At 47.4% G+C, this 26,065-nt stretch overlaps 1 protein-coding gene across 2 annotated transcripts in view; it reads left to right on the forward strand.

Moving 5' to 3' along the window:
• The window catches only part of pkn1a (protein kinase N1a), a 32,980-nt gene extending 7,307 nt beyond the window's left edge, over positions 1 to 25,673 (forward strand). The window contains exons 1-22 of one of the 2 annotated variants that reach the window (XM_023791872.2): positions 6,769 to 7,224; positions 9,658 to 9,958; positions 10,205 to 10,353; positions 10,512 to 10,635; positions 12,130 to 12,275; positions 12,690 to 12,903; positions 14,186 to 14,380; positions 14,705 to 14,814; positions 16,856 to 16,999; positions 18,704 to 18,779; positions 19,159 to 19,288; positions 19,468 to 19,552; positions 20,158 to 20,246; positions 21,127 to 21,202; positions 21,292 to 21,383; positions 21,563 to 21,739; positions 21,821 to 21,883; positions 21,964 to 22,040; positions 22,120 to 22,262; positions 22,391 to 22,498; positions 23,751 to 23,831; positions 24,343 to 25,673. In XM_023791872.2, coding sequence (XP_023647640.1) covers positions 7,147 to 7,224; positions 9,658 to 9,958; positions 10,205 to 10,353; positions 10,512 to 10,635; positions 12,130 to 12,275; positions 12,690 to 12,903; positions 14,186 to 14,380; positions 14,705 to 14,814; positions 16,856 to 16,999; positions 18,704 to 18,779; positions 19,159 to 19,288; positions 19,468 to 19,552; positions 20,158 to 20,246; positions 21,127 to 21,202; positions 21,292 to 21,383; positions 21,563 to 21,739; positions 21,821 to 21,883; positions 21,964 to 22,040; positions 22,120 to 22,262; positions 22,391 to 22,498; positions 23,751 to 23,831; positions 24,343 to 24,546 — 2,862 coding nt within the window. In that variant the 5' untranslated portion in view covers positions 6,769 to 7,146 and the 3' untranslated portion in view covers positions 24,547 to 25,673. Of the gene's footprint in view, positions 1 to 6,768; positions 7,225 to 9,657; positions 9,959 to 10,204; positions 10,354 to 10,511; positions 10,636 to 12,129; positions 12,276 to 12,689; positions 12,904 to 14,185; positions 14,381 to 14,704; positions 14,815 to 16,855; positions 17,000 to 18,703; positions 18,780 to 19,158; positions 19,289 to 19,467; positions 19,553 to 20,157; positions 20,247 to 21,126; positions 21,203 to 21,291; positions 21,384 to 21,562; positions 21,740 to 21,820; positions 21,884 to 21,963; positions 22,041 to 22,119; positions 22,263 to 22,390; positions 22,499 to 23,750; positions 23,832 to 24,342 lie in introns of those variants that run through there. The other variant, XM_023791873.2, reaches the window with a different exon arrangement.
• Positions 25,674 to 26,065: the final 392 nt, after the last annotated feature.

Genomic DNA, 26,065 nt, shown 5'->3' on the forward strand with positions numbered 1-26,065 from the left:
TCTCAGCCTCTCTGTCATCATCTCTTTCAGTCTGATTAAATCAGTTTGCAACCCCCCATCATCAGCAGCAGCCATGTGCATTTGGCTTTAATAAATCTAGGAAGTGATTGGCAGGTGGGCCACGCCTGTGTGTGTGTGTGTGTGGGGGGGGGGGGGTAGGTGGTCACGGGCTCTGGAAACTCATGACATTGAGTAGTATCACTTGTCCTTTTGTTCTACTGCTATGCATCATTAAGTTGCTCCACTTAGCACAAGCTTTGATTCAGTGTAACGACCAGTACTCGACACTTTTGGATATATGAGCATTTTTACTGACACTTCTGGTTAACCACTTGAACTGTAACCAATGGGACCGTACTGGGACTGTCAGCTGTAGCTTTTTTTGGATCATTGTGTACTTTTGCCCCACAGGTTATGACTTGTTACACTTATGTCAGATGAAAACTAACAGGTCGGTCATGTGGACAGCAGGTCCCAGAGCCGGTTGAATTGATGTTTGTTTGTATGTCATAATCAGGGAGAATCATTGGGAACTGAATCAGGATCCCATTCCAAGCACAGTAGTATGTACCACAGTAGTATGTACCACAGTAGTATGTACCACAGTAGTATGTACCACTCTGTAGATGCGGGGGTGGTCCAAGTAGGTGAGTGAGCTGCATGTTTTTTGCTTATCCAGACTTTGACTCTTTTAGAATTTTTTATATATGTGGTTGTGCTGATTGGGCACTTAGTCATGGCAGAACCACAGCCTAGAAGACCAGTAGCTTCTATGTCAGGCTCCCTGTGCAAATGTTGCTGTTTAACTGCGGCACATCAGGGATGTTGTCCATGTGGCGCCTTTGGTTTCTTGTGCAGCTAGCTGTGTTGTAACTTGATTTGCCATCTTGCACCGCAGAGTGTTATGCATTTTGGTTGCGCCACATTAGCCATCATTGCTAACAAGCATACAAGCATTCCACTTGTATGTGCAGTGGGCAATGTCAGTAATATAAATACAATGCAATCACAGGGACTTGCTTGCTCTCTCCCTCTGTCTCCAGGGAGGCTGGACCTTGGTATAATAAGAGCATTCATGTTGATTCGCTCTGCTCCAGCTGTAGTCTGATAGCAAATACATCCCATGAACCCCCCCCACCCCACCCCCAAGCTTCCACTCATATTATTCTGGAGTTTTAATACAGTTCTGCATTTTACTTATTTGGAACCATCTGCTCTTTTTCCGGATATACTACATACCTAATGTTATGGCACTTTTTAAGACCCTGTGGCTTGTTGACGTTACAGTCTCAGAATGTTACCGGCTGGTGTATTTGCACTACTGCTTCATTTGTTTGTGCCTGAGCAGCTCTGATCCAGTTTGTGTTTACACGGTGGAATTTGTGGTTTGTTTGTGTACATCTTAAAAGTATGCATACATGTGTATGCATGTAAGAAAACAGGGTCTGGCGTCATTCAGTTTTGTTCGGCTTTGATTTTAAGACGTTAGGTGTTGGTGTACGTCATGTAGCTGAGGGAGAACACATGCTAAAATCAGTTTTCAAACCTCTTTCTCATTCCCAGTCACTGCCTTTGTCCCAGAACTCCCAGCCAAAATAAAGACCCCTGTTCCCCTCCCCCCTCTGCTGTCTGCTAGAGACACTGGATCATGGTGTAGGGTTACTGGTCAGTAATGTGTCTATGCTTCAAATCTTGTGCTGGAAACAAACACTGTGACACTTAAAACATGGTGGGGAAAAAGCTATATTCTGTTTCTGTCAGTGTGGGTTCTCATCTGACCTGAACTGGGCCTGCCTGGTTTCTCAGTTTTTCTTTTCCCTTGTACTTATTCAAGTCACCCTACTCTCTCTGCTCACAGAACCTCTAGCTGTTCACGCGCTGGCCGGGGCATGGTTGTCTGTTTCAGCTGTGCTCTCCTTCGCTCTGCTCCTTCTCCCCCCTCCCTTTATGATCCCATCCCTAGTTCCAAATCTGTACCTCTCAAATCCCAAGAAACCATCTGCAAAGAATAGAAAATGGAAAAAGGAAAATGGGAGGCTTGTTGACAGGAAGGAAGATGGCATTAAAAAGCACAGTTGTGGGGGGGGGGGTTGTAGAGTAGCAGTGAAGGTAGGGCTAAGTGAGCTGAACTTGTGACCTAATAGCATTAAAGTTATTCCTCAAATCCAGAGAATATTAGCATTGGAGAAAAAGGCACTTGACCTGGTTTGTTAAATATAAATGATTAAATGTACATTCCCTGTGCTATGCAAGCCCAGAGTGGATGAATATAGTTTTACTGTACATTTGTGAAGTTCTTAATTCACCTCAGTTTTTTCCTCTGCTTGCTGGAAGTTGTTTTGATACAACAGTGGAAAGCCAGCCAGGCAGGAGTTGATGATGGATCATTAGGTGTGGTGCTGGTAACAATGATTCAGAGGCAATGAGGGTGGATACTGATGTAAGGTTATCCTGGAGAAGCCTTACTCTCATACTTCTCTGGCATAAGTAAAACAGCATGCTGTTTAGAGTTGTCTGCCACAAAGTACCTGGCACTTGATGTCACCAAAGTGGAATTTCTGGAATTCCCTTAGGAATAGTTGGGGATGCCGCCCTATGATAAGCTGGATGCAGTTGTGATTAGCTGCAGACCTCGCTGTTTCCAGATACTGCTCCCTGAGACAAGTGAGTTGCATCTTGGTCCAAGGTTCCTCCTTCAGCTCCTCGGGTTCCAAACTGCAGGGGCTGTAACCTTCATTAGAAGCTATATTGCAAGCATAGTTTAACAACTCTCTGTTGCCTCATCTAAGCAGAAAGCCCCCAAAATGTTGTTAACTTCACTGCTTTGTGTGGTGTTCATCTGTTTCACCTTGGCTCAGCATATTAGTGGCCTCTTATGTTGACTGTAAACAAACAGGCTGCACTAAGGCACAAGAAGGGGAAGAGGCACTTGGCATTCACTGTTTGTCACCCTCCACCTCAACCCAATGCCACAAATGCCTAAAGTCCAAATCCCAGGCTGAATGGAGCTATGTGGAGAAAAGTTAGTGTGAGCAGAATGCATAGAAGCATTGGTTGGTCTTTCTAACTGCCTGTAGTTCTTTGTCCATTTCTTGCTGTTACCCAATACTAGCATGACAGAAAAGCCCTTAAAATTTTGTTCTGCATCTTGAATTTTTCTTTCAGTTTTAATTATTAAGGGGTTTTATTCCTGTATTTTAGATTAAAATGGAAATCCTCAATGCTGATATCGTTATTCCGGTTTCATAACTCCAGATTTATTCAAAGTAAAATTGCCATTTAAATTTTTGTGTTTGGTTTCAGTTGCCTTTTTGAGGTTCCCCGTATAAATTGATGGAGGCCTCGCTCATACAATGGGTTCTGTAGATCACACTACATTATGCATATGAACTAAGTCATTAGTGGACTTTGAAGGACAGTTTCATAGTGACAGAATAGGGTTGGTATTGTTCTGTTGCCAGTGATGGTTCAAGTTTCCCAAGGGTTCACGGTCACTGCATCAGTGCCTCAACCCCAGGGGTTGGTTAGATTTTGGTGGGCTGCCTTTCCTCCACTTGTCTACTATTGGTATTTAGCATTCCCAGTTCTCCTGCTGTGCTAGTCAAACTGCTGCGATGTGACACCTGTGGGAACAATAGTCTACCCTACTGCTTGTTGTTTGCTCCACTAACATTAAATAAATGTATACATGTTTGTCATCTGATTGATTTGTTCAGCCATTGCCCTGTAAGGGATGGCCTGTATAGAGGTTTGGTGACTATGTGTGATACAGGGTTAGTCTTGGCGCCAGTTTGTAACTTTACCTGCACAAGGAGTGTTCCCAGGAGGCCTGTGTGACCAAGGAACTGTTGCTATGTGGAGGAAGCCCAGCTGAGAGTAGTTACCCGAACAGTTGTTATGCTGAGGTGCATTGTGACAGAGGGGACCGTTTTCCTTACTCTAATGTTATTACTTGGCAATACTTGATAAGGTTTCTACCGTACACTGAACAGTACTGAATTTTTATAGGTGCACCGCAGCAGAATTGTGTTTTCTTTTTTTGCCCTGGACTTCTATGTTTTATGTGAAGTGACAGAAGTTTTGTCTTCCAAGTCACTTCTCTTTAACCTGTTTCACTTGTGTCCTCTAAGGGTAAAGCACTTGTAGCCCATGTTCGGCACATCTATTGAGTATGTATAGTATTCAGAACATTGTTTTGTTCTTTTTGATTTTGAGCTGCATGGTGGTTGTTACTGTGAGATTTGAGCTCATACTTCTGTACATAGGTCATGTTTCTGAAAAGCCTGCAATTCTAACCCCCAGTTCTTTCCAAATGTAACTTTCAATCAAATTACAGTTTTACAGTTATGTGTTGAAACAACGGTGTATTCAGCATTGTTTCTGGAAGTATTAGCATTGCATGAAAATGGGTTACTAATCAAATCACCCGTAACTGCAACATCTGGATGTTTTATTAGTGTGTTGTAAAAACCTTTTATAGTTAATGTTGGCATAGTGCTTTCTTGAGGCAACAAACTAACTATGTGCAGATTGTCATCGCCAGTTTACTTTGTGCTGGCTGCTAAAAAAGACAACTCATTTTGTGGTATTTGTCATTTATTTTAGGTTTTATTTGCAGAAATCAAAATGATAAAATCAGACTCATAATTGTTGACTTGAGGTATAAGGAACCATTAACCCTGAGTCTATGCCTGTATTCAAACATTTGCAAATAATGTCCTTTAGGACAGGAGAAAGATTCTGTGTAACACTAGCCTCCATTGAATATTCTGTCATGTTTTTTTTCCACAGTGGTAGGATTTTCATATCCAGTCATTCAGCATGATTCTGTGTGGAAGCCATGCAAAATTAGCACCATTGTGTTGTTGTACACAACCAGGAAATTTTCTCATGCAAATTACTAATATGCGGAATTCACTAGTTCTATATAGTTGCCTTTGATTTGTATTTATGTCAGCCTTTAGATCAGATGGTGATTGCGATAGCTACATTATGGCAGGGTGGCTTTAAGTTGATCTGGGAACAGATGTATACATGTGTGGCAAGAAGTTTCCTCAAAGTAACTCTGAATTGGACATGGCATCTCTATTTATAGACCCAGCCACGTCAACACGCCATTAAATCTTCATTAAGGGTTAGCATTCTAGGCTTGGGCCTCCTGGAGAAGAGGAGCATTCATTAGACACTGCTTTTGGAACTCTTTAGGTGTGTGAAAGAAGGTGTCAGAATTGATGCATGTGTTCATTTGGTGGTTTGTCATTTGTTTGCCTTGTTGTTTGTATATGCCAGCTGAATAACTGTCAGTAAGTATCGCTATTGGCTCTTTGGTGGCCTTGTTCTCATTGGATGATTACTTTTCGTTCTGGGTGGATACACATGATTGTGTAAATGTAGCATTTCCTTTAAAAACAGCTTCTATAAGCTGGTTCATGTTTAAATGTGCTGATGTGTCTTCCTGCAGGGCATCCGTGGGCTTCAAAGTGCCCACATCATTGTGGGGACAGACGTGTGGTTGTGAATTTATTTGGTATACTTCCGTACGGTTATATATGGGAATGTTCTTGGTGATGGTTTAGGAGCAGCACTTCTGGATTGTGCATCTGCAGCTTAAATATGCGGATGAGTCCAGTGCCTTGATCAGTGTGGCATGGGCTGTCTCCAGCAAAGAGTGACAGAGTAGAATTGGGGTTTCGTAAAGGATTTAAGCAAAGCTTTTTTTTGCTGTTTTCATTTTCATTACTTATGTCTGTTCATGTATACATGGAAAAAAAACATGCCCTCTTTGCCTGGGTTTCCTCTTTGCTAGGTGTTCAGTCTTCTGAACTTTCAAAATGTAATGTGCATTTGTGTTTGTGCACAGGGCTTGTGTGTTTCTGGCCTGTTTCCACTGCTTTGCACCAACCTTGTGGTTAAACAATCATAAGCCCCTGAAGCCACTGAGTGACGTGAGATTGTCCTGTTGACGCGGAGGGCCCTCCCCCCTCAGCCTGACTGACACACAAAAGATCCACAGAAGGATTCAGCTGATAAAGCAAACGTGGGCGCTAAGTGACGGACAGCTTTGCACAGTGCTGGAAATGGACTAATTGAGTCTCTGGTGGGGGGGGGGGGGGGTGGTGTGTATGCTGCATAACTGGATCCCTCCCTAGAAACTCGTAGGACTGTGAAGGCTGTAATGCCTGTGACACAGATTTTCCCTGCGGAGTAGCAAAACTGGGACATGATTGTACAGAGTTAGGAACTGGGATAGAGGGCAAAAGGTGATGCATTTTCAAATCCAGGGAGATGTTTGACTTTTTAACAATTTTATCAAATATGCTTTACCTTAAAGATATTGGTAAATACCTTTGGCTGATGACCATTAATAATGATTTTTAAGCTGTTTTTGTTGGTTTGGATAAAAGTTCATAAAGCAAGTAATTCAATTTGAAATTAGAATAAGATGGTAATGAAGGCCTTCATAGCACAGCGGCCCTTCAGCAGCTCCTGCTTATTATACTCAAGGTTCTATCAGCCAAATTCCTCTCCTCTTTCCATCTGCTTCGCTTTGTTTTTACTCATGCTACTCTCCTGCTCCATCTAGCTTAAAATACAGATAGTTGCTCCCCCACAGTGTGTGCTGCTTATGACCTGTGTGTACACATGTACGCAGCACAGCCGAGGGGAGGGCAGTGGTCCCTTACTATTCCCATTCTGGGATGGGGGTGGGGGGGCTGGGGGAGCGTTGGAGTCTGCCAGTGTGTTGCTGCTGAGACAGAGCCAACGACAGGAAGGAAGTTGCGCGGCTGCAATTTCTCACTCACAAAAGCTGTGCCTGTCTCTCCCGCTGTTTATATCTGTGTCTGAGTTCGCCTCTCTGTCTTGCACACACTCTCTCTCAGCTGCTGAAGTACAGGAAGTTGTGGGGTGTGGCCCAGTGCGCTGTTCTGCTGCTCTGCTCTGGTTCCCCACACATCACAGGATTCGCGGGGATTTCTTTCCTGTCTGTTTTTTTTTTTTATTCCCTCCCTCTGGGCAGCAGGAAGGTCATTGTGGACTCTAGGAGCAGGAAATAAGGAGTTTTTTTTGGGGAGAGGAACACTTTGGCAACGGGCGAGTGCATCGACAAGGGAAAGGGGAGGGGGGGGTATTTGGGGGTGGGGGACCATGGCCAGCGAGGGATCGGTGTCAGAGGGTCCGGGTGAACGGGCCGAGGACAACAGTCACGCTGACCCAGAGGCAGTGGTAGGCCCCCAGGGGGGATCGCCTGTGTCTGTCTGGCCCACAGCTCCTTCATGTGCTTACCTTCTTCATCCTGTTCTACTTCCTCTGCAGAGTGTCTTTTCAGTTTGCTTATCTTGTCACTAAAAATGTTTTTGGGTGCAGGGGGACTTATATATATGTTTTGGTTAGTTCTCCTCCAAGATCAGGGTTTTATTTTTTTTTCCTTTTGTTTCCCGTCATCTGACTGCTTCTCTCTTGCTCGCCTTGTTCTGTCTCTAGTTTTCTCATTAAACCTTTTTGCCATTAATGGCGCACCCTTGCAGCCACCCAGCCCCTTCAGTAACGTACTCGTCTTGGCTGTGTGTGCACAGTGCTCATACCCATTCATTTTTAAAAGTATGAGTTTTTTTAAGTGTCAAATCTTTCTCTCCCTAAAATATGGATTTTTATTTTTTCATTTAATTTAATAATAAAAAAAAGGTTATATACGAAGTAAGCACAAAAAATTGAAACGATAGTACTAAGAAAGTTAACACCTTTTATGCTGTTACTCCTGTGTTCTGGGGTGAAATGGAGAAAAGGGTTGAAAAAAGCAGAAACTTTCTGTATTTGACACTTCCGCCTGTCTGCTGTCCTTCCGTCTCTGGCTTGTCGGTATCATGTCTTCCTCTCGCACAGTTTGAGCAATATTGCCTGTTTGTAGAGGAGTAGGTGCTCCATCAGCCTAATAAGTGAGACTGGCTGGGTTGGAGGGGGGTGTTCATACACCCAGAGCATTTACCCGTTTTGCCTGAGGACCTTCCCGACCGTGACGTGTTTCACTAGGGTGCGGCATGTCACCCTACAGCAACTTGGGCTTTGCCTACAAATATATCCGTAGGAAATCTCCACCTAAAATGGTATTACTAATACAGCAGGCATGTATTGTTCATGACCTCCTACTAGTTAAGTGACACGTGAATAACCTTCCATGTGGAATACAGCAGCCATGGCTCTCTCTGTACTGATTCAGCCAGGTCTCCACTGGCTTGCTGAGGGCTGTTTTACACAGAGACTCCCTCACCTCCTGTGCCCTGCCGATCGTGACGCTCTGTTGACACAGCCCGTACAGGCCCCGCGACCACATTTCTGTTGTAGCCATGGTGACCGGCTCAGGCCGAGAGAGCATGGCGCTGCTGCAGCCCGTATGCATGGCTGTCTTCACCCGTAAATCGATCTCCATCTCACCTGAAGGTGGTGTAATGTTCCCTGATCCTCTTCCCATCAATTTTTCTAGGGCTTAAGAGATACTTATTAGGTCTTATTTTGGTAGCCTCTGATTGGATAGTTGCTGTCCATTTGTTTTGACAGTTTCAAGTGACTATGGCAGGTGTGGTCGCTGCCTGGGTCATCCTGTTGACTGCGCACATGGGTGTGTGACTCATCACTAACAAACCAGTCTGCCTTGCTGTGCCATGTGCTGATTTTTTTTATATGGCCAAATAGGCTGTGTCTTTGTTATTTTGCGTCGCATAAGTAACCAGTAATGCTGGCTTTTACAGGAAGTGGATTTACAGGTAGTGTACTAGACGTCATATCAGTTTTTCAAGGCTTGGCATCACAAAGTAAAGTACAAGGAAAACTTTCTCCTGTTTTGGTTCCTTTTTTCCTCCTGCTTTGGCCTGTGCGTATCAGATGAATTGCACAAGCGAGCAAATTTGCTCTGTTCAAGTCCCTCCAGCCCCATCTCCCAGCAACCTCCTCATTCCTTATCATAAACTGAGTCTGTTCTCCTCTTCCTGTAACGTGAGTCAACGTCTGTTCGCGCCAGGCTTTAAAAGCACGGAAACCCCCCCCACCACCACGGTAATCCGTGTTGTGTCGCTCAGCAGGGCCATAAGGAAGGTGCTCCGCCCCCATAATCCCACCCCCCACGAGTTGCCGCGTCATCAGAGTTACACAGGAAACAGGAAACCTCTGAGGCCCATGCTCTGGCGGACATCCTCAAACGGCACTGCCTCTGTTCTTCTGCCTGCTGTGAGGCTCCCCTTCTGTCTGTCTGATCCCCTTCTCTTGTCATCTCCCTTGACTCCGTGGCCGCTGCTCTGCCATCACCGGGGTGCCATGTGCTGGCACGGGGAGGGATGGCCTTCCCTGGAAGAGGTGACCTGTCCTTGGTTCTTCTCGGCAGCTTTTATTTTCGCCTGTGGTTCATATACGCCCGTTCGCAGCACCCTTGTTGACGCTGCTGGTTCGGGAGTAGAGAACCTGCAGAGAGGTCGGCCTGCCTCTGTCCCCGATACCTCAGAGGAAGCCAACTGCCTCTGTACTTGTTTCTGCTTGTTGATGTCATTGTCTAGGGCTGTCTTCAGGGCATGGCTCTCTTATTTTTTATATCTCACTGCTCCTTTTGAGCCCACGTATCTCCCTTCTCATCTCGTCTCTCATCTCCTGCCCCCTCCCCCCTTCCGTTAGAGTGACCCAGACGGGCTGTCGGTGCTGGAGCAGCTGGGTCTGGAGCACAGCTCCGACTTATCGGACAGCAGCGTGCAGCAAAGACTGGACGAGCAGCGGGAGCGCATCCGGCGCGAGATCCGCAAGGAGCTGAAGATCAAGGAGGGCGCCGAGAAGCTGCGGCGTGCCACCACCGACAAGCGCAGAGCCGTGCAGGTGGACAGCCAGCTGCGCACCTCCAACAAGCGCCTGGACACCCTGCACACCCAGCTGCAGGAGCTGGATGCTCACATCGTCGTCAAGCACCCCAATGACATCCGCGGTGAGGGGATGGGGACAAGTGGGTTATGGCTGGTAAAATGCCCATACTGGCAACAAGAGCTGCTGTAGATGTAGAAGAAGAATGTAACTGGAATTTCTTCTGTATATATACAGTTTAATATATAGCACAATGTATTATTGCAGATCATTCTTGTTTCTATTAAGAAATGTGAACGGCTTTAAATATGTTCTAATATAAACCATACTGCAAATTCTAAAGCTACCACTGGTTTTTCACTGCCATCAGATGAAGCCCCACAATCCCCTGGGGCTGTCAGCCAGCCATCAGCCAACCAAGAACGAATTGCAGCCCTGCAGCGTCAGCTCAACATCGAGCTCAAAGTCAAGCAGGGAGCCGAGAACATGATCCCTATCTATGCCAGTGGCTCCACTAAGGTACCAGTCACCCACCCTGCCCTTTTTCCTTTAAATGATTACCCCTCTGCCTGCTGAATATATGATGCCGTGTTTCTGCCAGCTGGCCCAACCTTGCATGCTTTCACCCCACCTGCCTCACTTAAACATTAACCCACGCTGGATGTTCCCCCTCTCAGGACAAGAAGCTGCTGCAGACAGCTCAGCAAATGCTGCAAGACAGTAAAACAAAGATCGACATCATTCGCATGCAGATCCGCAAGGCCGTTCAGGCCACAGAGCAGCAGACGGAGGATGTGCAAGGTAAGCCTGTCTGACTGGCCCATACGACCGTTTCTTTGTTGTCTGAATAACCTCTTTATAGTGGTTTAACCACAGAGTCTCTTTCTGAATGTTCTAGAACATAACCATGCTGTCTCTCCGCTCGGGCTCCTGGTTTCCTCTCACATGCAGTTTCTCTTTCCCTCTCCAACCTCGCTGCTTCCTCTGCATCAGTGTTTTCCAGCCTGGTCCTCAGGTTTTTGCAAAAATGGCAGGGAGCTGGGAGGGAGCAAAAACATGGACTGTCTGGGGGTCTCTGAGGACCGGGTTGGGGTGCAATCTGACCAGCATCCAGGAACGCCTGCACAGCTCTGAATCACAGTGACGGCAGCTTGCGCCTCATTCCTCTTGTGCAGCCGGTTATTAACCACCTTACGCAGACAGAAGAACAGTGCCTGTGCTTCTATTGCCATCTCTGGTTAGAGGCTCAGCAGAGCGTGCAGATTTATTTATCTGTAGCTGGAGGTGGCCAGTTGGTCAATGGCGCTGAAAATGGCAGAGTGCAGGGGCCCGGGGACAATTCCTTTGGAAACGTGGCTTAAGCAGATGTAAGGAAGGAATCAGAGGAAAGAAAATGAAATTAGACTGTGGGAGTAAAAGCAGTAAAAAGATTAAAGGAAAGGGAGCCTGTAATGTCAGAGATTTTGAACAATGCACTTGGTCAATATTTTCTGCTAGACACCGATTGTTGTTATTTTAATATTATTGTTCATAAGAGTAAAGGAAATTACTGAGCAGTCAGTAATGGGGTTTTCTGACTTCTGTGCCAGTATGATTCCACCAGGTTTTTGATTTCTGGAAAAACATTTTCCTAGAATTGTCTTTTTGGGTTTTCCCCCCGTGTCTGTCTGAGGCCTTGTCTCCAGGGTCATCCCACACCCTTTCCCGTGTTCTCCCGTCCTAACGCTCTGTAGCCTTATTAGGAGATAAGTCACCAACTTTGTGTAAAGTACACTCATCTTGATGGTTCATATATGTTATGCTCTGAGTTAGTCTGGCTCTTACCTCAAGCTCCTTGTTCGTCCCCCACCATTCTGCAATGTGGGTGCTGAGTTTTTAAAATGTGTGCGTTAACCCTCTGAAAAGTAGTATGTAATGTAATTATAGACCCACTCTACACTGTGTTCCCCCCATGTCATATAAGGTAAATACAGGCCTTTGGTTCCTGCTTCCCTTCTTTTAGGCAGGAGTGCAACAACTTGTGGGTCTCATTGAATTACAGCTCACTGTGTATTTTTCTTATTGCTGTAACATACACTGCTGCAGGATTTAAACAGTATCTGCCCATTTTTTCCCTCCCTTTTGTTTCGGGTTTTTAGTTTAGACTTTGTTGTTGTCTTTTTTTCTAAATTGACCCAATTCAGAATTTTCCTGCAGTGCTGTGCCCACAGGAGCTGGCAAAAACGATCATACCCACATTGCGGTACTGCGTGGTGCTCAGTCACCTGTTCCATCTCTCACACCCCTGTGCCACAGGGAAGCCCGACCTGTGTGGCGTAGAGCTGCGTATCGAGGAACTGCGACACCATTACCGCGTGGAACACGCCGTGGCGGAGGGGGCCAAAAATGTTCAGCGCCTACTGGGTGCCTCCAAGATCCAGGACAAGAAAGCCATATTGGAGGTCAGGGGTCACTCGCTAACACATTGCAGAGACATCCTTTCAGCAGCTTTCCTTACAAACCACTAAGATCATGTGCACAGCACTGTCATTTAATTAGATGACTGCATAAGCTGTTTAAATGGACAAGGCTAATGTTTTTTGCAAAACCAGCAACATAGTAGCATAATATTCAGCCACCAATAGCAGACGGCAGTGAGTAGTAATGTGAACTTTTGCACATCTATTAGATCGTGTTTGTTCGGAAGGGGAATGTTCTTCATTCATGACCTGTAATTTTAGAAATCATATAATTAGTGCAATAAAAGCAGAACACAGATCATGTTAGTGTTGCTTAAGCTTGTGGTGGAGGCAACAGGTGGAGATTTAAAACGACAAACCTCAGCACCCCCCTCCCATTCCCCATCGGTGCTGTAGGCTCAGTCCCGCCTGAGTGAGTCATCCCAGAGGCTGGACCTTCTGCGCGACTCCCTGGACCGCCGGCTAGCAGAGCTGCCTGAGGATCACCCCAAGGCCTGCCTCATCAAGGAGGAGCTGGTGTTGGCCTCTTCCCCTGCCTTTAGCTCCCGTCATGGCGCCCCCTATGTGCACAACCAGTACAGCACTCTCAGCAGGCCCTCCCCATTGACAGGTAACTTAGTTACCACCTGCCCCATCATCTAAGGTCAGCCGATACGGTACAGTGGTCTTCATTGATTCAGTTGAAGCTTTGAAGTTTGTTTGGCATGAAAACTCATGGAAAGGGTGATGGATTGTGACTCTTTGCTATTTTTAGGAGATTGTGTTGTTATACTGGAATGTTGTTAGGTTAACAATCCATATCTGCCACAGTCGGTTTAACTGTGAGGGCCGCACCGTTCTGCATGGGCAGACAAGGTTTCAGCTACGGCTCTCAGCATATCGCAACAATCAAACCCTGTAATGTAAGTAATCCTAAAACTTATGAAGGATAATGCATTGCGGTTGCCTCAGGGGACAAACTGGCTGACCAGGAGGAGCACGTGAAGCCGTATAGTTTAACGCTTGGTCAGATATGACTTGCTAACATGGCTTAAGATTTAAATGAAAGAGCTAAGCAGCTACTTCTATGGTTGCCTGATAACAGTAATGAGACCTGTTTAATCTCCTGTCAGATTCTTTTGTAAAGGGTTTACCACTTTCTGTTTACCCATGTATGTGATCATCCTTTCGGTTGATGAGATCAGAGCTGTTGTGGTGTCTTTCTCACGAGACCTTCAGTCCAGCCACTGCCTTTGCATTCCTTCTTTGGAGAATCTGCCTGTCAGCTTTGCGAAGAGCATCTCGCGTTTCGAGATTCCCCTGAAAAATCCGGTCCATCTATCGGTTTGTGTTACAGCCGCATCCCTTGATCTCCCAGTGACATGCCAGCTGAGCTGACAGCAATCCCATTTGAAACCAGCTAATATCCACTGCTTTATCCTGGAATTCTAACTAGAGAAGCAATATGTAAGCATTAGGTTCAGCAGCACAGTGTACGTTCTGATTCGTGCCAAATCCCCCACACTGGCCATGTACTGTGAAGGCAACTGCACAGTGAAAACCGCCTTCGGGCAGTTATCATCTTAGATATCATAATCAGTCCGTCTCTGCATGGCATGCTTGGGTGCCAGTGAGCTTCTCAGCCAAGGAACTCGATGGGGATGCTGCTTATGTTAAGGCTACGTTATCCATGGCTTGCTGGAATGCTTGCTCATGGACATTAAAATGCGTGTTTGTTGACACTCTGCATATTGTTCAGAACAGAATGTGCAACTTTGTGTCATTTGCTAGAAGCAAGTCATAGCCGGAATACTTAAGAGCAATTATTGTCAGTTCTACAGTCTACAAATGGGAGGCTGTTATTTAGTATGAAAATGAAGCAGTCCTTCACCACCATGCTGTGCGTCTCTCAGGGACATTACAGGTGCAGCTGCAGGGTTGCGTGGAGCTGCTGGACGTGGTGCCCGGGAGGAGCCGCGGGACGCCGGTCGTGTTGCCTTGCTACAGTCCCGGGGAAGGCCGCTCCTTTATGCGTGGCAGCAAGGGCCTCTACGGGCGCAGTGGCAGCGTTAGCGGCAAGGCGCCCAGCAAGACAGACGAGCTGTCCTGTAAGTGTGACTCTGTGTGTTTCTAATGTACATTCATGTATGAAGTGTTCCGAATCAGATGGCTGACAAACGGAGCAGTATGCATTGTATTTGGGAGGTTTGTGTGTATGTAAATACTGATGAGTGTGTGTTATGTAAATACTGTCTAGTTGTATGTTTACACAAGTACACAGGCTTCTCTGTGAAGCATAGCAGAAGGGTGTGCGTATGTGTCAGTGTGTGCTGTGTATGGTGTAAGCTGTGCGTCTGTCCATGTGACTGTGTATATGTAAAACATCTCAGTGGTAGAGGAACGTATGTGTGATGTGTGGATGTATTCCGTAGCGGAGGTGAGCGCAGTGCTGAAGCTGGAGAACGCCGTGGTGGGTCAGACTGCCTGGAAGACCGTAGGGGAGCAGGCCTGGAACCAGACCTTCACTCTGGAGCTAGAGAGGGTGAGACCTTCTGGAGTGGCCCTGTGGGGCAGCAGAGCACCCCCAGCTGGGTGTCCTTTCACGTCACCTGCAGCCCACATCTGTCGTATAAGAGCCTGTGGTCACAGGGTGATATTGCAGGAAGAGAACTGCTACCGTACCCTTGATGGGGTCCTAAACACGAGCCAGGTACCCTGCTCCCAGGTCAGGTCAGCTTGGGGAGCATTCACTGGTACAGTGCATTGTCACGCACACTGCATGACAAAACACCTTGGAATCTGTCAGATTCCATTGGCCAACATGCAGTCCAATCCCATCCTCCGGAAATGCTCATCTCTCTTCCGCAGCCAAGTGTTACGGTGGTGTCCCCTTGGCTTGAATCAGCCGCTTGGGTCCTCAGCAATGAGGATCGTGAGAGTAGGATCACCCTCAGGGAAACATGCCACTTGGCCCTAGTGCCGTAACTGACACTCCCTCAGAGTGCAGGTAATGTGCCTCATTTCCGACACCCTGAGCAGCTACTCAATTCAATACAAAGTCAAATTAGCGGTACCCAAGGATTCTCCGAAGAGAGGCAGTACCAAAGGAGTCCAGTTTTCGTCTCAGGTCACTGGATAGCATCCATGATTCTCAGCCATACAGCAAAACATGGAGCACCAAGTCTTTAAAGACTTCGACCATCGTACTCTTACAGCGATATCGGGATTGCCATACACCCCTTTCCAGCAACCTCATGACCCCCCATCCTCTCCCAGTCCACCTACTGATTTCATATGAAGAGTCACCAGAGACATGAATGTCACTGCTGAGGTAACTGAACCTCTCAATGAGGTCGACATTCTCTCCGCAGACAGACACTCTGCTAACGCCTGTGAGGTCATTAAAGGCCTGGATCTTGGCTTTGATCCAGGGTACTCACAAACCCATATACCCAGACTCCTCGCTCAGTCTCTTGAGAGCCCTAATCAGAGCCTCCATTGACTCCTTGAAGATTACAGTGCCATTGGCAAAGTCAAGATTGGTAAATCTTTATTCACCAGCAGATGCCCCAGAGCCACTGGACCCCACGACCCTGCCCAGCACTCAGTCCATGCATGCACTGAATAGAGTAGGGGCAAGAAAACACCCACTACTTGGGTCTGCTCCCAAGGAAGCAGGAGAGCAAGTCGTCACAGATCCAATTGAGGATGACCCTAGTGAGGACCTTACCCGCACTGAGAGGAGTGTTATATCCCCCTGTAGTTGCCTCAATCTAGGCCATCCCTCTCCCCTTTTCCAGATATGGTCAAAAAGTCCAGTATTCGAGTCAGTGGGGATGATGCCTGTCTCCCAAATGGAAGCAAAGATACCACAGATTATGTGTGGCATTTCCTACCCCCTGCTGGTTCACCACAGCTAGTTAAATTTGCCACAGTAACAGCTACTCTCTGAGTATGGCGGCCATCAGAGCGACCAGAATAGTAATAGGTGTACCAGCCTACAGAGATCTGGCCGTTCCCCAGACTGCATACCTCAGAGAGTTCTGCCACTGAAAAGCGGACTTTTCAAAGCTCCCCTGGCAGCAGGGGAAGACTGTCATCATGCCAGAGAGATAAGACGTGCCTAACTGGATGAGCCCCCTCGGATTAGGACCCGAGTGATGTTGTGCAGTGGGTGATGCCTTGGCACCACACCAGGCCTGATCCCCCAACAGACTTGACCCCATTGGCTCCCCAGCGGTTTTGACTCCTCCGGGGATGAGGCTTCCAAAGGCTTTCCTCCATCCCCTTCATGATACATGCAGCCTTCCTGTGGGCGGCTGCAGCAGAGTTACTCCCGCTGAGAGCAGAAAGAGAGTCCTGTGTGCTGTTTCGGGGCTGGGTGACGTTTTTACGGTGGCTGGAGCGCCAGTCCCGCCACCAACCCCCAGATTTGTCCCTGCATGATGGAGGGCTGCTCGTACATAAAGCACTCGCCGCGTAATGCTGGCTGTCACTTGCTGGAGACAGCAGCAGGTGCCTGATGCCGCTGTGTGTGTCGCTGTGCCGTAACCTGAGTAATGTGACGCCTGCTGTGTCCACAGTCTAGGGAGATGGAGATCGCCGTGTACTGGAAGGACTACCGCTCCCTGTGCGCCCTCAAGTACCTGAAGCTGGAGGACTTCCTGGACAACCAGAAGCACCAGATCCAGCTGGACCTGGAGCCGCAGGGGCAACTGCTGGCTGAGGTAGAGGGAGACGCATGCACACACACACACATGCACACACACACACACACACACACACAGAGTGAATGTTCCATACCATTCATTATCATTAAAACCTGAGAATATGTAATCGTTTATATTTTATGCTTCTTATTCTGCAAAATATCTGCTGTTTTTTTCCTTGATCTGTATTTGACATTTCGCTCTTTCATTGTGCAAACTTCTGTAAACATGAATAGTTCTGCGATCAATGGTCATGTCCCTACTAGCACAAAACAATGACTGCAGAGCTAAAATCAGTACCAGATCAAAAATAAAATAAAACTTAGCATAAACATTAGATTCAGATTAACATAAAAAAACATGCTGCTAATGTCAACCATTTTATTGATTAAAAAGTAGGGAAAGCGGGTTATGGGATTTGGGAGAAACACTAAGAAGTTCTTGTACCTGTGTGCATAATGGCGTGTAGCGATGCACTCAGTGCCAGTTCCTCTAGTCTGTGGTAATAACAGGAATAGTTTTATTTATGTACCACTTTTCTGTTATACAGCACACAAAGTGCTTTAAAGAAGGAATAAAAAACAAGGTGCATAAAAACGTAAATGATGGAAAAAACAATGAAACACATAAAAGGACATAAAATAGTAAAAAAAAAAAAACAGCATGAATACCACAATCAGATTTTGTTGAGAAAATGCAGTAAAGATAGTCTAATTGAAAACAGAAGCTGAATGCATCCACTGTGTGCATTCATGTTTTTATGATGAGAACATTCTATAGCCTGGTTCTATGGTGAGTGAAGACTGATTACCCAAATTTTGAACAGATTGGGAGGATGACCCACAGGTTGCTGCGGGAACTAAGCATTCTGGACGGGACATATCTAAAACGCAAATCACTGTGTGGAGCTGGCCCATGCAGAAAGCTGAAAACTTTCAGAAGAATTTTAAGTTTAGTCCTAAAAAATAAAATTAACTGTTGGAGAATTTTTGAGGGCTGGTGAAATCCCCATAGCTGGTACATGTCAGTATTCTAGCAGCAGGGATCTGAACTCCTCGTGTTCTCAGGTGGGCCTAGCAACAGCATAGCAGCAGTTCCGTCTTGATGGCACAGTGTTTGGTGTTAGCTTTTCTAAGTAGACAGATCTTGGCAGAATTCCGTAAATGGAAATAGACTATCCTTAAAGTTTATGATCATTCTACAAAGTGACGCCCACAGTTTTAACCAGGTCTTTTAGCTTCACTACTCTTTATACGAACTTTTGTCTCATCTTAGAGCTGTAGAAAAGCCGCATCATATGCATACTGATATCACTGATGTATTTGTGAATCGTGCATAAAGGTTAAATAACAGCAGCCCATGGGTGGGGAACCTCTGACGCTCCTTCTGTGAACCAGTGGTCCCTCAAGTTCATTGATTCACACGTCGCCAACAGGCCAGCCTTGCAGTTGACAGCCATACAGAGCCGCTGCACTGATAAACAAATGTGTGAAACGCATGTTTATTGAATGGCTAAATTATTTTGTCAGAACTTCTATGTTATAACGGCTTCTTTACAGATTTAAGGGAAAAAATGTCTTATCTGCTGGCCAGTCGTGGGGATGACTATCAGACAATAAGTTCACCACCGATCCGGCTGTAGCGCTTGCACACATGCACCATGCGTCGCACGCGGAGGTGGAGGACAGTACCCGTGTGTGATGTGTGTGACGTGTTTTCCAGGTCACCTTCTTCAACCCCATCATAGATCGCGTCCCTCGCCTCCAAAGACAGAAGAAGATCTTCTCCAAGCAGCAAGGTGAGACTTGAGAGCCTCTCGTTCAGAGCTGTTCTTCGGTGACCCAAGATCAGAGGGCCATGAGATGTGTGTCTCTCCACCGTGGGCAGGGTGCAGACCCTGTTAGCTCCACAGGGACTGCACCTAAATAACACAGCAGCACCTTCAAAGTTGCACAGAGAGAGGCGGCCATCCTGTTCAGGCTGCTCCATATACGCCAGGGTGAAGTACAGCCAATCCTCGCTAAAGGGCCATTCAGTCTGTCGACAATGGCTATGCCAGTCTGTCTTTGCCCTGAGAACCTTAGCGCCATCTGGTGGCCGCAGTAATGCCTTACTTGGAAGCTTTTGAATTAGGCTAGTGCAGGCTGTGCTTCACTGTGTGTATGTGTGTCATACAGGCAAGGCCATCCTGCACGGTCGACCGGTGAACGTGGACATCAGCACCTGGGTGCGGCTGCTGAAGAACGCCATTCCCACGATGAACAACTCGGGCACCTACAGCCCCAACGCCCACTCTCACGGCACTGGGTACGGCCCATTTACTCAGCCTGCTGCTGCGAATGTGTATGAATCCCCTTGACTGTAAAACCATCCAGAGACTGCCTGTTCATTTTCTGTGCGCCGTCCAGCAAATACAAATCCTCACAGACAGTAATAATCACACACTGATAACAATGGTGATGATGGATACCGTCTGTGTGTCTCAGGGAGATATCCATGGACAAGCTGAATCTGGAGTGTGATTCGCCACAGAAGCCTGACATAAAGAAGGACACGGACACCCACACCCCGGTGAGAGGCAGATGGGGAGGAATGGGGGTGGGTTGGGAGGAGGTGATGAGATAAAGTGGAGCCAAGAGACCCATGAAACACAGAAGGAACCCAACCGCCACGTGACTGACCACAATGACCGTGTGACCCTGCGGAGGCTCCCAAACCTGTAATCTGAGCTATCTGAGGGGAGGATTAGTCTCATGGAGGAGCTGGGGTGCAGAACCTGAGCCACAGAGGCTGATGGGATGGCAGTAAAGAGGGTGAGGCAACCCTAATTAGCTCCAGTTCCACTTGCAGAGCGTTGGTTAGAAGGTAGTGTGGTTACCAGGTTTGTGGCCAAAAGCTTAGAATGATCTGCAAAGGGGGAGGGGTATTTATTTTTTCCATGGAGTGAGTGATGGAGGGGGGGGTGGGCTGGCAGATGGTGTGGTCAGTGTGGCTCCAGGATTACAGGATTAATTATTGTGAAAATGCATTACCAGGAACCTGAAAGATGGGGGGGGGGGCAGAATAATAAATGTTCCTCTATGTACATGTGAGTCTGTATGTCTGACTGTGACTCTTCAAGGTCGATTCGTTGGCACAAATTAAACAAGCTATCCCATCTGCCTGTACCCCCCCAGGAGCGGCTGCCTGTGATTGAGCCCTTCAGCCCTCCAGACCTGACCCCTCAACGCCCCCAAAGAACCCCCTCCCAGAGCTCCCAGCAGAGGTACAGGCACGTGGGCGCACACATGCTCTCACACCGTGGGATTTACAGGTGCTGCAGGTGGTACGGTAGTGAGCCTGTGTGCTTTTATTGTCGAAATCACAAATCACAACAGAAGATAGGAGGCGGATCATTTTAATAAATCAATCATTGGTTGATGGCGGCAGCGGTTTCTCTCTGAGCTACGCCACATCAAATTTGGTTTTCTTCCAAGCCTGAATAATTTATGAATTAAAAATTATTATTACTAATGTGATGAGAGTCCGAACACAAGGTTAATACTGACAGTTGCTTCGTGACAGCTATACAATGTGGGCTTAGAGATCTACGGTTTAGTCCAGAGCATTTAAAAAAATATTTATGCTGTGGAACAAGTTTTAATTTCTGAGGTTTGTCACTTTTTATGTAATGTGGACTTCAGGATTTTTGTTCTCCCTCAAGTGTTTTTCTTCCCTCTGTGAGGCATGCAGCCATGGATCGAATGAAATGAGACATTAAACAGCTCACTGTCCCTTTGCAAAGCTGAGTGACGTTTGACAAATGTACTAAATGCAGGTTGCAATTCACAGCGCAGGCGGTAATGCTGCAGAATCATAACATGAATTGCATTAGCATAAGGACCTGGATGAATGCATGGGGAAAGTATAGGGATTGTAAGCTTGCCAAGCACCTGTGCTTATTTTGATGGCAAGTTGGAAGCCCTGATCAGGACCTCTGGACAAATGATTGCTTAGGCTTGCTTTTCAGCGCACACTTTAAAACCATTTAATGTCCATCCATTTTCAATAACTGCTCGTCCAGTTTGGGGCTCAGTGACCTGCAGATAGCCGTACAGTGTGCAGTGTTGGCCTGACTAATGATGAACCTCTTTCTCTTTCTTTAGTAAACAGAAGAGTAATCCCCTTTCCCTTCAGAACTTCCGGCTGGTCGCAGTGCTGGGCAGGGGACACTTCGGAAAGGCAAGTGCCCCCATTTCAGCCCTCCTCCTGCTGTCACCCCCACTCCCCACAGCCTTATATACCCTCCCATCCATCCATGTGTTCTTCAGGTGCTGCTGTCTGAGTACAAAGAGACAGGTACCTTATACGCCATCAAGGCCTTGAAGAAGGGAGACATTGTGGCCCGGGACGAGGTGGAGAGGTATGACCAATCACCATGGAAACCAGTAGGGGGAGGGTGCATTATTGCTATGTGACATCATAGGATGTGTGAGTGAATCTTACTGGGTGGTACACATGCGTATCCACTGACATTTGGTCACTTGCCTGAATCCCCTTTCTCTTCTCCCTCTTTCATTTGTCTGCTCCCTCCCACCTCAGTCTCATGTGTGAGAAACGGATCTTTGAGACAGTCAACAGTTCCAGGCACCCCTTCCTGGTCAATCTGTTTGCGTGCTTCCAGACGCCGGAGCACGTGTGCTTCGTCATGGAGTACACGGCCGGGGGCGACCTAATGATGCACATCCACGCCGACGTCTTCAGCGAGCCCCGTGCCATGTGCGTGATTCTGCGCCTGTAAGCTTCTCTGTTCCCGTCAGGGAGCCTGCCCTGACCATACGCATCTCTTTTCATCTGCAGGTTCTATGCCGCCTGTGTGGTTCTCGGCTTGCAGTTTCTCCACGACCACAAGATCGTCTATCGGTGAGCTCTGGCCCCGCCGCTCTCCTTTGATCTCCTTCCTCATGCTCTCTGTCCCCCACATTAATTGCGGCCTCCCACAGGGACCTTAAGTTGGACAATTTGCTGCTGGACATGGAAGGATACGTAAAGATCGCAGACTTCGGCCTCTGTAAAGAGGGTGCGTAGGTTTCTACCTCACAGAGAAACAGGCCTGTGGCAGAATCGGTCAGTAATCTGGCTTATCCTGCCGCCTTCAGGGATGGGATATGGCGATAGGACCAGCACCTTCTGTGGCACACCAGAATTCCTGGCACCAGAGGTGTTGACGGACACATCATACACCAGAGCTGTGGACTGGTGGGGACTGGGCGTGCTGGTGTACGAAATGCTGGTTGGCGAGGTGAGACTGTGTTTTTTTTGTTTTTTTTGAATGCAGTAAGTGTGATTATGAGCAAGCGTGTCTGGCATATAGTGTGTCTTCACACCGCTTTCCCTGTCCATGCGTCTGTGCGTCTGTTCTGCTGGCAGTCCCCTTTCCCAGGTGATGATGAGGAGGAGGTGTTCGACAGCATCGTGAATGATGAAGTCCGCTATCCCCGGTTCCTCTCCACAGAGGCTATTAGCCTGATGAGACGGGTATGTTGTGTGATTGTGTGCCTCTTCTCGACGGAGCTACTCCTGGATGAACCCTGGCCATCGTGCACCTTTCTTAGGTGATCAGTGGTCCCTGTTGACACACCACAGCACACAGTGCACAACAACGAAATGCGTCCCCTGCATTTAACCCATATGTGACATCGTGACGTAGCAGGGGGCAGCTGATTCAGCGCTTGGGGGCGGTACCTTGCTCAGGGTACCTCAGTGGTACCTTGCTGGTCGGGGATTTGAACCATCTTTCAATTACAAGTGCGCTTCCCTAACAATTAAGCCACTACTGCCCACTGTCTGACCAACAGCGCAGCCAGTTTCTGTTGTTGAACAGTCCGCTGACCTTCTGATTATCCACATCAGGTGTTCTTGAGACTGTATAGTTCAGGCATGTTCAGTGGCTTGGGGGTCCATCAGGAAATGGTTGTGAGATTATAACATCATGGTATCATCGTGTTGAGCAAAGCTGTCTGCCAGTCTGCACTGTCAGGAGTGTAGCCCTGTCCTGATGGGGTCCATCGCTGGCCAGAAGGTCATTTAACTGTAGCTGAGGAAACCTCTGAAAATGAGGGGGGGGGGTTCCTAGGACAGGGTGTCAGTAGCCAGCATGTGAGCCGTGCCGGCGTCCTTCAGAGCAGCTGTCAGAAATAAAGCAGGATTGAGCAGATACTCTGCTATCGACACCTCCATCCTCTGGGGCTGTGGCAGGCTGCAGAGCAGGGCCACGATCCAGCGTATACGAGTGATATTTTAGTGATATCATACCGGGTTACGTGCTTCTGCCACCTTTATGAAATGAAGGAAGATTGTTCCTGGAAGTTTTTACAGTCGCCCCAGAGGCTTGTAGCTACCAAAAAAAAAAGCTGGAGATATTCTCAGTACTGCCAGGGGGCTTTTGTGATGTCACAGTGAGATAATTTGTGTCTTGAGTTGAACTTAATTAGTTTTTAGTTATGAAAGTAGATAATTATATACATGGAATAGTGTGGCCAGGCCATAGTCTGTGCATCACAGCAGCATGGGTGTAAATTATCTACAGAATCTTATTTTATCATCTAAAACTTGTGACAAATGGTTACCTTCTCAATAGTCATTCCTGTAGGTGTAAGCATAGCAGTTTTTAACCAGGGAAGCGCAGAGACCAGAACAAACGTGCCCAGCCTCTGCAGTGGCTTATGGGTTCCTGGTTCAGCTCCTCCCCCCCCCCTCTGAACCATCCTTGCTCTCTTACCCACCACAGCTGTTAAGAAGGAACCCGGACAGACGCCTCGGCTCCAGTGAGAAGGACGCTGAAGATGTCAAGAAGCAGCCATTCTTCAAGGTGAGACACCAGGGTCTTGCCGCCCTCATCTCCAGCTTGGCCCTCCATCTAGCTGTCTCTCTAATTTCCTCTCCCAAACCTGTAGCCAAACCACATGTTTGTTACATTCCATCAACAGCACACCTGATTCAGGTGACTGACAGCCCGCTAAGCCCTTTAATCATGCGGAGATCTGAGGAACACTGCACTGCAGTATGTCAAGCCCAGTGATTAACAGGCTCCAGCCTCTCCATTATGCTCTCTGCTTCCTGGCTTCCATTTGTTGTTCTCCACCTCTTACGTCCCAGATCTCTCTAGGCTCCTTACTTAGGTCACCTTTGTGCTGTATAGTTATGTGTGTTGCCATCAGGTATAAGGTTAAATACTGCACTGTAACTGCACTGTAACTGCATACTGAGCATGCACCCATCTGCTGACCTGCACGCACTGCAGCTGTGTCTTTGGCTCTCACGAGATCTTGTGACTCCAGTTATTCGGCTGTGTGTGAAAGTCCCCCGTTCTTCGCCTCCAGGGCCTGGACTGGGAGGCCCTGCTGAAGAGGAGGTTGCCGCCGCCCTTCGTGCCGTCTATCAGGGACAAAGAGGATGTCAGTAACTTCGATGATGAGTTCACTCTTGAGCTACCGACTCTCACCCCACCTCGGGAGCCCCGAATTCTGTCCCGCAAGGACCAGGACAACTTCCGTGACTTTGATTATGTCTCTGATCTCTGCTGAGGCCTAAGACAGAGGGGGGGGAGGGAAGTGGGTAGACCAATCTGTACGTCTGTTACTGGGACACAGGGATGGTCAGGAGTCCTATTTTTCCTCGACTGAGAGAACAAAGCATGGAGGGGGGGGGAGGATCTGTCACTTGTCCTGTTTTCCACACTGTGACATGGGGGGTGTTATGAATGAATGTCTTTTATCTAGGGTAGGTGAGAGGAAGAGGGAATTGGTGAAGATTTTATGTCTGTTTTGCCAGTCTGTCCCATACTGTGACTAAGTTTGTCTGTTACACAGAGTGGTGACCATTCCACGGTTGAGGAGGTACCATTTTCTGAAGGAGGTACAGCTGACGAGGGCTTTTTTTTTTTTTTTAAACAATTTACAGTTGCTCAGTCTGGTCTTCTCCCCCCTTTCTGCCCTCGGTAACATGTAGCTTCCCCCCCCTGGACTCTTCTCCAGCCTCATTAATGGCACCCTATGTTCCCAGGTCCACTTTGCACCTGTGTAGTAAGACCAAAAGCCCTGTAGCCCCGTTGCGTAGTGCCTCAGGGGGGAGTGTCCGCAGAGGGAAGGACAGACCTCTGTTTATACTGTGACACACAAAAATGTCAGGAAGGGGGGGGGGGATGGGTGTGCATACCGACTGAAGCCTTAAATTTCCTGAAGGTCCTGAAGAATATGTTTTCGATTGGGGCGGAGGCGTGGATCTCCTTATCCAGAGCAGTGGTTCTCAAACCTGGCAACCCAGAGGCACAGCCAGTTTTAATGTGAAGAGAGGTGGTCCAGAAGGCAGCCAGTCGGCCCTTGAGGTAAAGCTGCCCTGCACAGAACGACAGACGGCCCCTGTGACACGTTTTAGCCTTTTCATATAGCTGAGAACTGTAGGTGTTGCTGTAGCCCGTGTGGCGCTTTGCCGCTTGCAGATGCAGCCCTCATTCAAAGAGGATTTGGGAACCACTGGACCCTCCACTCCCGATCACACTAGGAGACTAGTGCATTCATGAAGGACGCTTTTTATATTTTTAACTGTTCATGTGGTTTTACATTAATGGACTGTAACAACAATTATGATGAACATTTGACTGATGATGCTGTAAAGGTTCATGCTGGTTGAATTACACAAAAACAAATTGGAACTAATGGGCTGATTTTTTTTTTTAGTTTACCTTCTCCTTTACGCTCTTAACTGGTGATGATGCGTCCAGGTATTGATGAAAAGTGCTAAATGAACCTAAGTCACCTACACACAGGAAGATGAAACGCGCTGCCCTGTCCAAAGACACGTTTGCTTGATGCGGATAAACACAGAGAAACCTAATACATAAACACCACAGGGCTCAAGACGGCTCACACCACCAGATGCAAAGAGCCCCAGCGTGCACAGTTCAGCAGTAATGGATGGGATCCCCCTTTCATTTCTGGCTGGAGTTTGGTGTGTCCTTCCCTGACTGCCAGCTCTGCCTGACGTGTAATTATACAAAACGCAGAGCAGAGTAAGAAGCTTCTATGTATGAACAAAAAAAACGTC

This window comes from Paramormyrops kingsleyae, chromosome 5, assembly GCF_048594095.1.
Source record: "Paramormyrops kingsleyae isolate MSU_618 chromosome 5, PKINGS_0.4, whole genome shotgun sequence".
NCBI classification, from domain to species: domain Eukaryota; kingdom Metazoa; phylum Chordata; class Actinopteri; order Osteoglossiformes; family Mormyridae; genus Paramormyrops; species Paramormyrops kingsleyae.